Raw genomic sequence first — 13781 nt, forward strand, 5'->3', positions numbered from 1 at the left:
GTGTGTGTGTGTGTGTGTGTTGTATGATAAATGAGTGTGTGTGTGTGTGTTTGTGTGTGTGTACATGTGTGTGTTTGTGTTGTATAATAAATGTGTGTGTGTGTGTGTGTGTGTGTGTGTCAGCACCACCACTGACAGTGTCATGGTACTTTGAGCCTCTCTCAGTGTGGGATCAGCTGGTGGCTCCCCTCCTGTGGTGTTGTCACAGGTTGCTGTGTGTGTGTCTGTGTGTGTGTGTGTGTGTGTGTGTGTGTTAGCACCACCACTGTCAGTGTCATGGTACTTTGAGCCGCTCTCAGTGTGGGATCAGCTGGTGGCTCCCCTCCTGTGGTGTTGTCACAGGTTGCTGTGTGTGTGAGTGTGTGTGTGTGGGTGAGGGTGAGGAGTGGGTGTGTGGGCCTGGCTGGGTGGGGGGGGGGTGGTGCGTACATGTGTGTGTGTGTGTGTTGTATGATAAATGAGTGTGTGTGTGTGTGTTTGTGTGTGTGTACATGTGTGTGTTCGTTTTGTATAATAAATGTGTGTTTATCCAAAGCACATGCACAAAACACAGTGAAAAGGCACGGCCATGTTGGTACTACGTTCGCTGACGTTAGAATATTACGGTTTTTCTGATTGGCTCTTCAATATAAGTCAACCAATAGCAAAACATGACACAAGTGTTTACGCACCACTCAACCGGTGGCTAGGCATTATGTCATTTTTCTCTACCACCGGTAAAGCGGTGGTCAGGGCTCAAAGGGTTAAGAAGTGAGGTGGTTCGCACAGGTTGGAGAAAAGAACGTATGGCAGTGACATTTCCTTGTGAAAAAAAAAGGCGCGGCCATGTTGGCACTACGTTCGCTGACGTTAGAATATTACGGTTTTTCTGATTGGCTCTTCAATATAAGTCAACCAATAGCAAAACACGACACAAGTGTTTACGCACCGCTCAACCGGTGGCTAGGCATTATGTCATTTTTCTCTACCACCGGTAAAGCGGTGGTCAGGGCTCAAAGGGTTAAGAAGTGAGGTGGTTCACACAGGTTGGAGAAAAGAACATATGGCAGTGACATTTCCTTGGCAGTCAGCATGGTTTGTGACAGCACAGTAATAATAATAATAATAATAATGGATACTTATATAGCACACTATCCAGAAATCTGCTCTAGGTGCTTTACAAAAATGCTTTGTTAACATAAAACATTACATCTATGTTACATACACACACCAAAATATGACTACACACACACACACACACACACACACACTGCGTACATACATTTTAACAATACATGTGTATCTAACAGCTACCCTAACACATACGCACACATAGGCAGGCACAAACTTACATAAATGCACGCGCACACAATACACATTCATATACATGCATGCAGTTATGTAAGTAAGAAGTGAGGTGGCTCGCACAGGTTGGAGAAAAGAACGTATGGCAGTGACATTTCCTTGACAGTCAGCATGTCTTGGGACAGCACAGTAAGAAGTGAGGTGGTTTGCACAGGTTGGAGAAAAGTTTCAGTTTCAGTGGCTCAAGGAGGCGTCACTGCGCTCAGACAAATCCATATACGCTACACCACATCCGCCAAGCAGATGCCTGACCAGCAGTGTAACCCAACGCGCTTAGTCAGACCTTGAGAAAAAAAAAAGAAAAAAGAAAAAAAGGTGAATAAATAATAGATAAGCGTACATAAATAAGTAAATGAATAAATAAATAATAATTATAATAAAAAAAATTTTAAAAGCTAGTAGTAGTGGTAGTAATAATAATGATAATAATAATAAATAAATAAATAAATAAATAAGACAACAATGATGATAAATAAGCAAATAAATGTAAAACCTGAAGACACACAGAAAAGAAAGTACGGCAGTGACGTTTCCTTGGCAGTCAGCACGACCAAGAAGTGAGGTGGCTCCCAGGCAGGATCAGGGGGCCAGGGGCCAGTGCAGTGCGTAACAGGATAAAGGAGTTAGTCAGTCACCCTTTACCCATCAGGCGCCGTTACCGAGATTCGAAGCAAGGACCCTCAGATTGAAAGTCCAAAACTTTAACCACTGGGATATTGCGCCCGTCACCCCAAGGTCCAATGGGTTAAGTTGAACAAAATGTCACACACAGTCACCAATATAATACATGTGATGATGATGATGATGATAGACGTTAAACAAAACCTCCTCATCCCCCCTTCCCTCCCTCTCTCTTCCCCCCCTCTCTCCCTCCCTCCCCCCCTCCCTCTCTCTCTGTCTCCCCCACAGCGGGTCCCGGGGACGAGTACACAGACTACGTGGCGACGCGCTGGTACCGCGGCCCGGAGCTGCTGGTGGGCGACACGCAGTACGGGCCCCCGGTGGACGTGTGGGCCATCGGCTGTGTCTTCGCCGAGCTGCTGACCGGGCAGGCCCTGTGGCCGGGTCGCTCCGACCTGGATCAGCTGTACCTCATCCGCAAAACTCTGGGTGAGGGGTGGGGGTGGGGAAGCGTAGGTGTTGGGGGGTGCAGGGGAGGTGGGGGGGGGGGTGTTGAGGGTACGGATGGGTGGTGGATGTTTAGGAGACGATGGGTGGTGTGGTGGATGTGTGTGTGTGTGTGTGTGTGTGTGTGGAGGGGTTGGGGTAGTTGGTTGATGTGGGTGGGTCTTGGATGTGTGTGTGTGTGTTTGTGGGAAGGTAGGGAGCAGATGTGTGTGTGTTTGTGTGTGAGTGTGTGTGTGTGTGTGTGATTGAGGGATGTAGGGGATGGATGTGTGTGTGTTTGTGGGAAGGTAGGGAGCAGATGTGGTGTGTGTGTGTGTGTGTGTGTGTGTGATTGAGGGATGAAGGGGATGGATGTGTGTGTGTGCCTGCATTCTTTTCATTGTGTGTGTGTGTGTTGTGTATGTATGTGTGTTTATGAATGTATGTGTATGTACATGCATGAGCATGCTTATGTATATATATGTTTATATATCTATATTTATATATTTATATCTATATGTCTCTCTCTCTCTCTCTCTCTCTCTCTCTCTCTCTCTATATATATATATATATATATATATATATGTATGTATGTATGTATGTATATTATGAAGAGAGAGAGAAAGAGATTGAAATATGAATGTGCATTTTCTTGTGCAGGAGACCTGATACCTCGACACATGCAGATCTTCTCCAACAACGTGTTCTTCAAAGGCATGAGTATACCGGAGCCTGACAGACTGGTAAGGCACTACTTCCCTCTGTGTCTTGAGTCTCTGGTTCCCTTCTTTTTATTAAAAAAAAAAAATATATATATATATATATTTCTCACCAAAGCTTCAACAAATATATCCATAAGTCATATTTATGGCATGTGAGAATTCTTCGTATGGGGAAAAAAAAAGGAAAGAAAAAAACAATAATCCCCCTCCACACACACACACACACATGTGATATATATATATAGATATGATACATATGACATGTGATATTAGGCGAGGGAAAAGGGGGAAAGAACCAGGAAACTGTTGGGGAGGAACAGTGATTAAGTTCAGAAGTATGGAGGTCTGGGTGCTTTTAGTATAGAAGTGTGGGTGCATGTATGCAAGTGTTTATTTAATTTTCTGATTTACTCACCCATGTGTGTTTGTGATATTATAAAATAATAATAATAATAATGGTATTTATATAGCACTGAATCTTGTGCAAAGACAAATCAAAGCGCTTTCGCACCAGTCATTCACATGCATGCATAACTCTAAAACTGTAGAAACTAAAGACAAGGTAGAGGCAGGGAAGGGAGGCTATTTTGGGAAGAGGTGGGTTTTAAGGCCAGACTTGAAAGAGCTGAGTGTGGAGACTTGACGAAGCGAAAGAGGAAGTCCATTCCAATTGCAAGGTCCAGAGACAGAGAAAGAACGGCGGCCAACAGTCAAGAGTTTGAATCTGGGTATGTGTAAACCGAGTTGATCCGAAGCCGATAGTAGTGAGCGAGATGGAGTGTAGAGGTGAAGGCAGCCGCAGAGATAGGAAGGGGCAGTGATATTCAACCACATGAATAATTTTTGAACAGGAAACGTTTGATTTTTTTGGTTTTGCTGCGGCTGCTATCGCTGGCAATGACACTGCTTGCACCCCAGTCACAGTGTACACACTGTATGCTGCACTTGAGTCCATTAACAGCTGCGGAAGAGCCGAAGTGAAGAGAAAGCGTGTTTCGTTTCGTTTATTTATTTATAGTCTGGTCATCTAAGATGATGATATTAGACTGAAAATAAATGATGTTATTATTATCATTTGGATTATTATCATTTCTATCATAATGATGATTGTTATTATTAATTAGAAATAGATATTTCTGTATATTCCAATGAAAAGGGGGGGCGGTTGAGGTGGAGGGGAGGGGGTGGGGGTGGGGGCAAGTGGAGGGGACTAAGAAAGGAAGAGAGAGACAGACAGACAGAGAGAAGAGAATGTGGAAAAGATAAGAGTACAAAATCTAAAATGGAGAGGGTGAGTGTCAGTGATTGGAGAAAGAAAAAACATAATACTGGAAGGGTGTGTATGAGAGGCGGGATGGGGAAGGCAGGATTAGGACCAAAAAACAAAAACAAAAATCAATAATCAAATATTGTATGCACTACTTCTGTAGATTATTATTTGAAAAGAGGTTCATGTGGGGACCTACAATAAACAACAAGAAAAAACACGCTCTACTGGAAAGACTGTTAGCTACCACCAGCGAAAGTGTGAGACTGGTGCAGAAACTGGGGAACGAACCCTGCGTACATGTACACACAGGATGCGCACAGCATCCCAGCTGTGAGATTATAGCGCTTCCAGGGAATTTTGTTGGAAAATTTAGTTTTTGGTGTTATATACTGTACCATGTCAAACTGATGTAAACCAGGCCTATCAGTTTGCTCCCCCAATTCCAAAAATTTAGTTGTGTGTCCCTTGAACATTCTTGAAAAGTTTCAGTTTGTTTCTACATCGTCTGTCCCCGATGGTGATATTTTGGGAGGCGTGTGGTGTGCTGTAGTGCTGGTTGTGTTGAACACAAAGTAGTGCGTGGTGTGTTCAACACGCTGTACGTTGCTTGGTTCCAGGAACCCCTAGAAGAGAAGTATCCATCCGCAAGTCCTCAGGCCATGTCATTCATGCAGGTAAGTAGGTCATCCCCCCCCCCCCACTCTCCCCCGTTTCTCTGTCTCTCTCTAACTCGCTCTGTGGCAATGTTTATTTATTACTCCTTAAAAAAAGAGAGAAGAAGAAATGACATGATTATATAACTTTTCAAAAAGCTCTAAAGTTACTGCAGGAAATGTCATGAGCTAAAAAATCTTTGTCTACTTTTTCAGTTATGAAATGTTGTGTCCATGACATTGGTCCCTTCCCCTTTTATTTTCGGTGTTTTGTGCGTCTCATTTGTATGTACCTCCTTTGCAAACAGACCGGTGGCCTCAGAGTAAAATAGTTCTGAGTTCTGTGTTCTCTTTCTCTCTCTCTCTGTGTGTTCTGGTGTGCTGTTTGTCTGATGTGTTTTGCAACATGCTTTTAGAGGCTTGACACTGTGTTGTGTATAAGTACTGTCATTATTACAGTTTTATCTTCTATATTCCTGGCATGATTGGTGTCTGTATGACATGACATGACATGACAGTTATTATCTCACCTCTCTTCCTGTCATACTGACTGTAGCACAGCACAGCACAGCACTGCACAACACAGCACAGCACTGCACAGCACAGCACAGCACAGCACAGCACAGTACTGTACAGCACAGCACAGCACAGCACATACAATACAGTGGCTTTCATCATAATCATCATCTCTCTGTCTTCCTGGCATGACTAACATCAGTGTTGCTCTGTCCACAACACAACGATCACAACACAACACATACAACACAACACATACAACACAACACAGTACAGTCATCATCTTCTTTGTCTCTTCCTGACATACTGTAACTGACGTGCTGTGGTGTGCTGTGTGTCCCTGACATGTGGTGACTGACGCACTGTGGTGTGCTGTGTGTCCCTGACACGTGGTGACTGACGCGCTGTGGTGTGCTGTGTGTCCCTGACATGTGGTGACTGACGCGCTGTGGTGTGCTGTGTGTCCCTGACATGTGGTGACTGACACGCTGTGGTGTGCTGTGTGTCCCTGACACGTGGTGACTGACGCACTGTGGTGTGCTGTGTGTCCCTGACACGTGGTGACTGACGCGCTGTGGTGTGCTGTGTGTCCCTGACACGTGGTGACTGACGCACTGTGGTGTGCTGTGTGTCCCTGACACGTGGTGACTGACACACTGTGGTGTGCTGTGTGTCCCTGACATGTGGTGACTGACGCGCTGTGGTGTGCTGTGTGTCCCTGACATGTGACTGACACACTGTGGTGTGCTGTGTGTCCCTGATATGTGGTGACTGACACACTGTGGTGTGCTGTGTGTCCCTGATATGTGGTGACTGACGCGCTGTGGTGTGCTGTGTGTCCCTGACATGTGGTGACTGACGCGCTGTGGTGTGCTGTGTGTCCCTGACACGTGGTGACTGACGCGCTGTGGTGTGCTGTGTGTCCCTGACATGTGGTGACTGACGTGATGTGGTGTGCTGTGTGTCCCTGATATGTGGTGACTGACGCGCTGTGGTGTGCTGTGTGTCCCTGATATGTGGTGACTGACACACTGTGGTGTGCTGTGTGTCCCTGATATGTGGTGACTGACACACTGTGGTGTGCTGTGTGTCCCTGATATGTGGTGACTGACGCGCTGTGGTGTGCTGTGTGTCCCTGATATGTGGTGACTGACGCGCTGTGGTGTGCTGTGTGTCCCTGACATGTGGTGACTGACGCGCTGTGGTGTGCTGTGTGTCCCTGACATGTGGTGACTGACGCACTGTGGTGTGCTGTGTGTCCCTGACATGTGGTGACTGACGCACTGTGGTGTGCTGTGTGTCCCTGACATGTGGTGACTGACGCGCTGTGGTGTGCTTGTTCTTTTACCCGAGCAAGAGAGGCCGTGGCTAAATCAAGTTGCGTCTGGGTCAAACAGCATCTGTGCCTGGTGGATTAAGCAAAAATGTACATTGGCTGATGTAGCTCGGAGTCGCGAGTATTCCTACCAAGTTCAAAATGCTCCTACCAAATTTCCTGATTGTTCCTACAAACACTTGACAGGTGTTGGCATCAGTGTGTGTGTGTGTGTGTGTGTGTGTGTGTGTCCAGAGCTGCCTGCAGATGGACCCAGCGGAGCGCCTGACATGTCAGCAGCTTCTGCAGCACCCCTACATGGACCGCAGCATGGACTTCATCACTGAGGGGCCGCGCAACAAGGCCAAGACACGCAACGCCATGGTCAGTACGCCACTGCTGCTCTTCTTCTTCCCCCTCTTTGTTTCTTTTTGACGGGCTGCAACAGCCAAGTGGTTATTCGTATTTATATTTTGTATTTCTTTTTATCACAACAGTTTTCTTGGAGTGAAATTCAGGCTGCTCTCTCCAGGGAGAGCGCGTCGCTACACTACAGCGCCACCCATTTTTTTGTATTTTTTCCTGCATGCAGTTTTATTTGTTTTTCCTATCGAAGTGGATTTTTCTGCAGAATTTTGCCAGGAACAACCCTTTTGTTGCCGTGGGTTCTTTTACGTGCGCTAAGTGCATGCTGCACACGGTTTATCGTCTCATCCAAATGACTAGCGTCCAGACTACCACTCAAGGTCTAGTGGAGGGGGAGAAAATATCGGCGGCTGAGCTGTGATTCGAACCAGCGTGCTCAGATTCTCTCTCGCTTCCTAGGCGGACGCGTTACCTCTAGGACTTTCAATCTGAGGGTCCTGGGTTCGAATCTCGGTAACAGCGCCTGGTGGGTAAAGGGTGGAGATTTTTTCGATCTCCCAGGTCAACATATTGTGCAGACCTGCTTGTGCCTGAACCCCCTTTGTGTGTATACACACACACACAGAAGATCAAATACCCTTGTTAAAGATCCTGTAATCCATGTTAGTGTTCAGTGGGTTATGGAAACAAGAACACACCCAGCATGCACACCCCCGAAAATGGAGTATGGCTGCCTACATGGCGGGGGTAAAAATGGTCATACACATAAAAGCCCATTTGTGTACATTCGAGTGATCGTGGGAGTTGCAGCCCATGAACGAAGAAGAAGAAGAAGAAGAGTTTCTTTTCCTTTGCTTCTGTTGTCTGTCTTCTCTGTCTCTCTCTTTCGTCACGCCCCGCAGCAATGCTAAGACCCGTGACGCCATGGTCAGTACATTGCTACTGCTGTTCGTCTTTCCCCTCTTATTTCTTTCCAGCTTCTGTCTGTCTCTTCTATTTCGTCACGCCCCGCAAGAATGCTAAGACCCGTGACGCCATGGTCAGTACATTGCTACTGCTGTTCGTCTTTCCCCTCTTATTTCTTTCCTTGCTTCTATCTGTCTCTTCTATTTCGTCACGCCCCGCAAGAATGCTAAGACCCGTGACGCCATGGTCAGTACATTGCTACTGCTGTTCGTCTTTCCCCTCTTGTTTCTTCCCTGCTTCTGTCTGTCTCTTCTATTTCGTCATGCCCTGTAGCAAGGCTAAGACCCGTGACGCCATGGTCAGTACATTGCTACTGCTGTTCATCTTTCCCCTCTTCTTTCTTTCCTGCTTCTGTCTGTCTCTTCTATTTCGTCACGCCCCGCAAGAATGCTAAGACCCGTGACGCCATGGTCAGTACATTGCTACTGCTGTTCGTCTTTCCCCTCTTATTTCTTTTCCTTTGCTTCTGTCTGTCTCTTCTATGTTGTCACGCCCCGCAAGAATGCTAAGACCCGTGACGCCATGGTCAGTACATTGCTACTGCTGTTCGTCTTTCCGCTCTTATTTCTTTCCAGCTTCTGTCTGTCTCTTCTATTTCGTCATGCCCTGCAAGAATGCTAAGACCCGTGACGCCATGGTCAGTACATTACTACTGCTGTTCGTCTTTCCCCTCTTGTTTCTTCCCTGCTTCTGTCTGTCTCTTCTATTTCGTCACGCCTGGCAAGAATGCTAAGACCCGTGACGCCATGGTCAGTACATGCTGCTCATTCCTTCCGTCTTGTCTTGTTTCTTTTCCTTTGCTTCTGTCTGTCTCTGCTATTTCGTCATGCCTTGTAGCAGTGCTAAGACCCATGGTGCCATGGTCAGTACATTGCTGCTGCTGTTCGTCTTTCCCCTCTTATTTCTTTTCCTTTGCTTCTGTCTGTCTCTTCTATTTCGTCACGCCCCGCAAGAATGCTAAGACCCGTGACGCCATGGTCAGTACATGCTGCTCATTCCTTCCGTCTTGTCTTGTTTCTTTTCCTTTGCTTCTGTCTGTCTCTGCTATTTCGTCATGCCTTGTAGCAGTGCTAAGACCCATGGTGCCATGGTCAGTACATTGCTGCTGCTGTTCGTCTTTCCCCTCTTATTTCTTTTCCTTTGCTTCTATCTGTCTCTTCTATTTCGTCACGCCCCGCAAGAATGCTAAGACCCGTGACGCCATGGTCAGTACATTGCTACTGCTGTTCGTCTTTCCGCTCTTATTTCTTTCCAGCTTCTGTCTGTCTCTTCTATTTCGTCACGCCTGGCAAGAATGCTAAGACCCGTGACGCCATGGTCAGTACATTACTACTGCTGTTCGTCTTTCCGCTCTTATTTCTTTCCAGCTTCTGTCTGTCTCTTCTATTTCGTCACGCCTGGCAAGAATGCTAAGACCCGTGACGCCATGGTCAGTACATTGCTGCTGCTGTCTCTTCTTCTTCTTCTTCCCCTTTTGTTTCTTTCGTTGCTTCTGTCTTGCCTCCTTTCTCTCTGTCTTTATTCTGTCCCTCTCTCTCTCTCTGTGTTTCTTTCGTTGCTTCTGTCTTGCCTCCTTTCTCTCTGTCTTTATTCTGTCCCTCTCTGTCTCTCTCTCTCTCTCTCTCTGTGTTTCTTTCGTTGCTTCTGTCTTGCCTCCTTTCTCTCTGTCTTTATTCTGTCCCTTTCTGTCTCTCCCTCTATCTCTCTCCCTCTCTCTCTCTGTGTTTCTTTCGTTGCTTCTGTCTTGCCTCCTTTCTCTCTGTCTTTATTCTGTCCCTTTCTGTCTCTCCCTCCCTCTCTCTCCCTCTCTCTCTCTGTGTTTCTTTCGTTGCTTCTGTCTTGCCTCCTTTCTCTCTGTCTTTATTCTGTCCCTTTCTGTCTCTCCCTCTATCTCTCTCCCTCTCTCTCTCTGTGTTTCTTTCGTTGCTTCTGTCTTGCCTCCTTTCTCTCTGTCTTTATTCTGTCCCTTTCTGTCTCTCCCTCTCTCTCTCTCCCTCTCTCTCTCTGTGTTTCTTTCGTTGCTTCTGTCTTGCCTCCTTTCTCTCTGTCTTTATTCTGTCCCTTTCTGTCTCTCCCTCTCTCTCTCTCCCTCTCTCTCTCTGTGTTTCTTTCGTTGCTTCTGTCTTGCCTCCTTTCTCTCTGTCTTTATTCTGTCCCTTTCTGTCTCTCCCTCTCTCTCTCTCCCTCTCTCTCTCTGTGTTTCTTTCGTTGCTTCTGTCTTGCCTCCTTTCTCTCTGTCTTTATTCTGTCCCTTTCTGTCTCTCCCTCTCTCTCTGTGCTCTCTCTCTGTGTTTCTTTCTGCTTTTGTCTGTCTCCTTTCTATCTCTCTTTCTTCTCCCTCTCTCTCTCTCTCCTAACTCGCTGTCTCTTTCTCTCCCAGTTTCTTCCTGCTTTTGTCTGTCTTCTCCCTCTCTCTTCTCTTCTCTCTCTCTCTCTCTCTTCACAAGCACTTTCGTTCTATAGGTTTAAGTTAGTATGTATTTTACATTGTGTTGTTGCTATGTCATCACCGTATTGTGTACTTTTGACCTCTTTCTTGGGGCCGGAGGCCTGGAGATTAAAGATTTTTTTCTTGTTGTTGTTCTTGTTCACTTTCTCTCTCTGTTTCTTCCTGCTTCTGTGTCTCTGTCTCTCTCTCTCTCTTAACTTTTCTGCCTCTCCATATTTCTATCATCATCATCATTATTGTTGTTGTCATCATCATCATTATCACCATCATCATCATCATTACTTTTGTCATCATTGTCATTCATCATCATCACCATTATTATTATTATTGCTATTGATTTCTTCTTCTTCTTCTTCTCCGTCTCATCATCATGATCATTATTTTCATTTCCAGCACCAGCTGCCCTTGCTGACGAAGAACCCCACCTCCCCTGTGCCCCACCCCAAGTACCAGCATGCCTATAAGAAGAAGCCCGGCCACGACCACCATTTGCCCGACATCTGATCGCCCTGCCCACACCCCAGGCTACCCGCCCACCTCACAGCAACTTGACAGACCTCCACAGAACATGGTTAGAAATCAGTGGGACAGCTTAGGCCTTCATGGGATTGGACACTAGACCTCAACAAGACAGCAACGACGCCAAAACAGGACAGCAACACTAGGCCTCAGCCAAAAAAAAAACAAAAACAAAAAAAAACAGGTGAAAAATACGCGTCCTCCGCAACCAGAAATCCACAGAACATGAACTTGGTGGAACAGTTTTTAAACCTTCATGGGACTGGACTCTACACCTCAACAAGACAGCAACAACACCAGAACAGAACAACAACAACCAGACATCACCATGGAGATAGGTGAAGATGAAGGCATCCTCAGCAAGCAGACCTCCACAGGACACGGTTAGAACTCAGCAGGACAGCTTAGACCTCAACAGGTGGTGGACACTAGTCCTCAGCAAGACAGCAACACTTCCAAAACAGGACAGCATCAGTAGGCCTTCAGCGTAAAGACAGGTTCAGACAAGGGTGTTGAAAACAACGTTGACTGGTCAGACGCACAGATAATCAGACAGGAAATATGTATAGTGGAAAGACTCGAGGTACTTGTGGGGGCAAAAAGTGCATAAGTGGTCCGGTCCTGAAGTCTCGTGTCATGAGGTCACCAGTAAGGCATAAAAACACAATTTTTTTTCATTTATTTATAAGTATTATGCATTGATATAACTCATTGCAGCAGGTTAAGTATTGTTGATGGGGTGACTCATTGTCACAGCTTTAATGCTGTTTAGGGTGGTAATGACTGCAGCAGGTTTAGTATTGTTGATGGGGTGGGTGACTCATTGTCACAGCTTTAATGCTGTTTATGGTGGTAATCACTGCAGAAGGTTTAGTATTGTTGATGGGGTGACTCATTGTCACAGCTTTAATGCTGTTTAGGGTGGTAATGACTGCAGCAGGTTTAGTATTGTTGATGGGGTGGGTGACTCATTGTCACAGCTTTAGTGCTGTTTATGGTGGTAATGACTGCAGCAGGTTTAGTATTGTTGATGGGGTGGGTGACTCATTGTCACAGCTTTAATGCTGTTTAGGGTGGTAATGACTGCAGCAGGTTTAGTATTGTTGATGGGGTGGGTGACTCATTGTCACAGCTTTAATGCTGTTTAGGGTGGTAATCACTGCAGCAGGTTTAGTATTGTTGATGGGGTGGGTGACTCATTGTCACAGCTTTAATGCTGTTTAGGGTGGTAATCACTGCAGCAGGTTTAGTATTGTTGATGGGGTGGGTGACTCATGGTCACAGCTTTAGTGCTGTTTATGGTGGTAATGACTGCAGCAGGTTTAGTATTGTTGATGGGGTGGGTGACTCATGGTCACAGCTTTAATGCTGTTTATGGTGGTAATCACTGCAGAAGGTTTAGTATTGTTGATGGGGTGGGTGACTCATGGTCACAGCTTTAGTGCTGTTTATGGTGGTAATCACTGCAGAAGGTTTAGTATTGTTGATGGGGTGGGTGACTCATGGTCACAGCTTTAGTGCTGTTTAGGGTGGTAATCACTGCAGCAGGTTTAGTATTGTTGATGGGGTGACTCATTGTCACAGCTTTAATGCTGTTTAGGGTGGTAATCACTGCAGCAGGTTTAGTATTGTTGATGGGGTGGGTGACTCATTGTCACAGCTTTAATGCTGTTTAGGGTGGTAATGACTGCAGCAGGTTTAGTATTGTTGATGGGGTGACTCATTGTCACAGCTTTAATGCTGTTTAGGGTGGTAATGACTGCAGCAGGTTTAGTATTGTTGATGGGGTGGGTGACTCATTGTCACAGCTTTAATGTTGTTTAGGGTGGTAATCACTGCAGAAGGTTTAGTATTGTTGATGGGGTGGGTGACTCATTGTCACAGCTTTAGTGCTGTTTATGGTGGTAATGACTGCAGCAGGTTTAGTATTGTTGATGGGGTGGGTGACTCATTGTCACAGCTTTAATGCTGTTTAGGGTGGTAATGACTGCAGCAGGTTTAGTATTGTTGATGGGGTGGGTGACTCATTGTCACAGCTTTAATGCTGTTTAGGGTGGTAATCAGTGCAGCAGATTTAGGGCTGTGGAGTGAATCGTTGCAGCAGGTTTAGTTTTTATAGAGTGATTCACTGCAGTAGGTTTTGGAGTGTTTAAGGGATGAGTCATTGCAGCAGGATTAGGGTTGTTAGCAGGTTGACCTATTGCAGCAGGGTTAGGGTTGTGACCTGGGGGTCAGTTGTTGCAGCAGGTTAAGGGTTGTTAACAGGTTGACCCATTTCAGCAGGTTAAGGGTTGTTAACAGGTTGACTCATTTCAGCAGGTTAAGGGTTGTTAACAGGTTGACTCATTTCAGCAGGTTAAGGGTTGTTAACAGGTTGACTCATTTCAGCAGGTTAAGGGTTGTTAACAGGTTGACCCATTTCAGCAGGTTAAGGGTTGTTAACAGGTTGACTCATTTCAGCAGGTTAAGGGTTGTTAACAGGTTGACTCATTTCAGCAGGTTAAGGGTTGTTAACAGGTTGACCCATTTCAGCAGGTTAAGGGTTGTTGACAGG

General features: G+C 45.9%; 1 protein-coding gene across 1 annotated transcript in view; it reads left to right on the plus strand.

Annotated features, from left to right (window-relative positions):
• LOC143296039 (cyclin-dependent kinase-like 1) overlaps positions 1 to 12351 on the plus strand; it is a 34549-nt gene extending 22198 nt beyond the window's left edge. Inside the window, exons 5-9 of the mRNA XM_076607783.1 lie at positions 2254 to 2454; positions 3112 to 3194; positions 5061 to 5117; positions 7183 to 7311; positions 11102 to 12351. Of these exons, the coding sequence (XP_076463898.1) occupies positions 2254 to 2454; positions 3112 to 3194; positions 5061 to 5117; positions 7183 to 7311; positions 11102 to 11212 (581 nt within the window). The 3' untranslated portion in view covers positions 11213 to 12351. The remainder of the gene's footprint in view (positions 1 to 2253; positions 2455 to 3111; positions 3195 to 5060; positions 5118 to 7182; positions 7312 to 11101) is intronic.
• Positions 12352 to 13781: the final 1430 nt, after the last annotated feature.

Source organism: Babylonia areolata, chromosome 21 (genome assembly GCF_041734735.1).
Source record: "Babylonia areolata isolate BAREFJ2019XMU chromosome 21, ASM4173473v1, whole genome shotgun sequence".
Taxonomy (NCBI): domain Eukaryota; kingdom Metazoa; phylum Mollusca; class Gastropoda; order Neogastropoda; family Buccinidae; genus Babylonia; species Babylonia areolata.